The sequence below is a fragment of the Stegastes partitus genome, unplaced genomic scaffold (assembly GCF_000690725.1).
Source record: "Stegastes partitus isolate 25-593 unplaced genomic scaffold, Stegastes_partitus-1.0.2 Scaffold2541, whole genome shotgun sequence".
Classification (NCBI taxonomy): Eukaryota; Metazoa; Chordata; class Actinopteri; family Pomacentridae; genus Stegastes; species Stegastes partitus.
This window is the reverse complement of record NW_007580272.1, coordinates 50,097-51,396: the sequence shown is the minus strand read 5'-3', so window position 1 is coordinate 51,396 and position 1,300 is coordinate 50,097. Positions and strand designations below refer to the sequence as shown.

Sequence of the window (1,300 nt, the reverse complement as noted above, 5' to 3'; positions counted from 1 at the left end):
GAAGACTTTCACACTCAGATCACGGTTCCTCCACAGAGGTTCTGCTGTGTTCTCCACCGTCCTGCTGATTGGTGGATCAGTCTGTAAACGTCACCTGACCTGCTCAATGTGACGTGTGATTGGCCACAGGACCAGAGCTCAGGTGAGCCAGAACCTCACCTGCACACGTCTCAGAACTCACTTTAAGAGTTTCATTTTTAAGAACTTTTTCAAGGTTCCAAACTCGGAAACAGTCGAAGAGAACCACAGAAATGAAGTGATGTTTTCCAGGAAAGCTTCAGAACTCTGCTTCAAACCTGGATTTTATTATTTCAGATTCCAAACAGTGAAGTTCAGCTTTCTGAAGCGGGTTTTGTTCTGTCTGCCTCTGAACATGGAGCTGAACTTTGTTTTTCTCTCTGCAGGTCACAGGATGCAGCTTCCCTGGTTGCTAAGGGCGTGTCTCTGGTTGCTATGCATCACCCAGGTGTGGGCCGCGACCTTCAAACTGGCCCTGATTGGCCCCTGGTCATGTGACCCAATGTTCTCCCGGGCAATGCCCACGGCGGCGGCCAACCTGGCGTTGTCACGGTTACAGAGCGACAGCGGACTGAGCAAAGGATTCTGGTACGACGTGAAGCTGCTGGAGGAGGACTGCTCCGCCTCCAAAGGTCAGTGAGCCAATCAGAACACAGCAGTAACAGGCTCCGCCTCCAAAGGTCTGAGCCAATCAGGAGACTGTAAAGTGTTGTCACGGTTCAGTTCTGTTTTTACAGATGCGTGTATTTTGTGATCCATTATCTTCTCAATAGAACTTGTGGTTCTGTATTTCAGCGCTGACAGAACTCGGGGAGATGGAGGGTTATGGCCACGCCTACATTGGCCCTTTTAACCCCGCCCTCTGTCATGCTGCCTCCCTACTGGCCGAGCACTGGGAGGCGGGGCTTGCCTCTCCTGGCTGTCTGGACACCGATTGGCCGAACCTGCCGCCCATCACTCCTCCCAGCAGAGTCCTGTTCACCGTCCTCAGATTCTTCCGCTGGGCGCACGTCGCCGTCATCTCAGGTGAGCCAGTGACGTCACTGGAAGAGGCGTGGCTCCAGAAAGCGGGCGTGGCCTGACCTCAGAGGTCATTATGGATCGACACACGTTTTTATTTAAGAGCTGCTGCAAAGTTAAATATATTTTGTTCTGTAAATAAACTGTTTTTTCCCCTAAAGAGCCCTGGGGCCCTATAGCTCACCTATGACCCATGAACAGGCTACAGGTCCCTGGGGGCGCCCCTATAGCTCACCTAGCTTAGCGGTGACCCATGAACAGG

At 52.2% G+C, this 1,300-nt stretch overlaps 1 protein-coding gene across 1 annotated transcript in view; it reads left to right on the top strand.

Annotated features, from left to right (window-relative positions):
• The first annotated feature begins 412 nt into the window (after window positions 1–412).
• LOC103375310 (retinal guanylyl cyclase 2-like) overlaps window positions 413–1,300 on the top strand; it is a 24,109-nt gene continuing 23,221 nt past the window's right edge. The window contains exons 1-2 of the mRNA XM_008305542.1: window positions 413–650; window positions 814–1,044. Of these exons, the coding sequence (XP_008303764.1) occupies window positions 413–650; window positions 814–1,044 (469 nt within the window). The remainder of the gene's footprint in view (window positions 651–813; window positions 1,045–1,300) is intronic.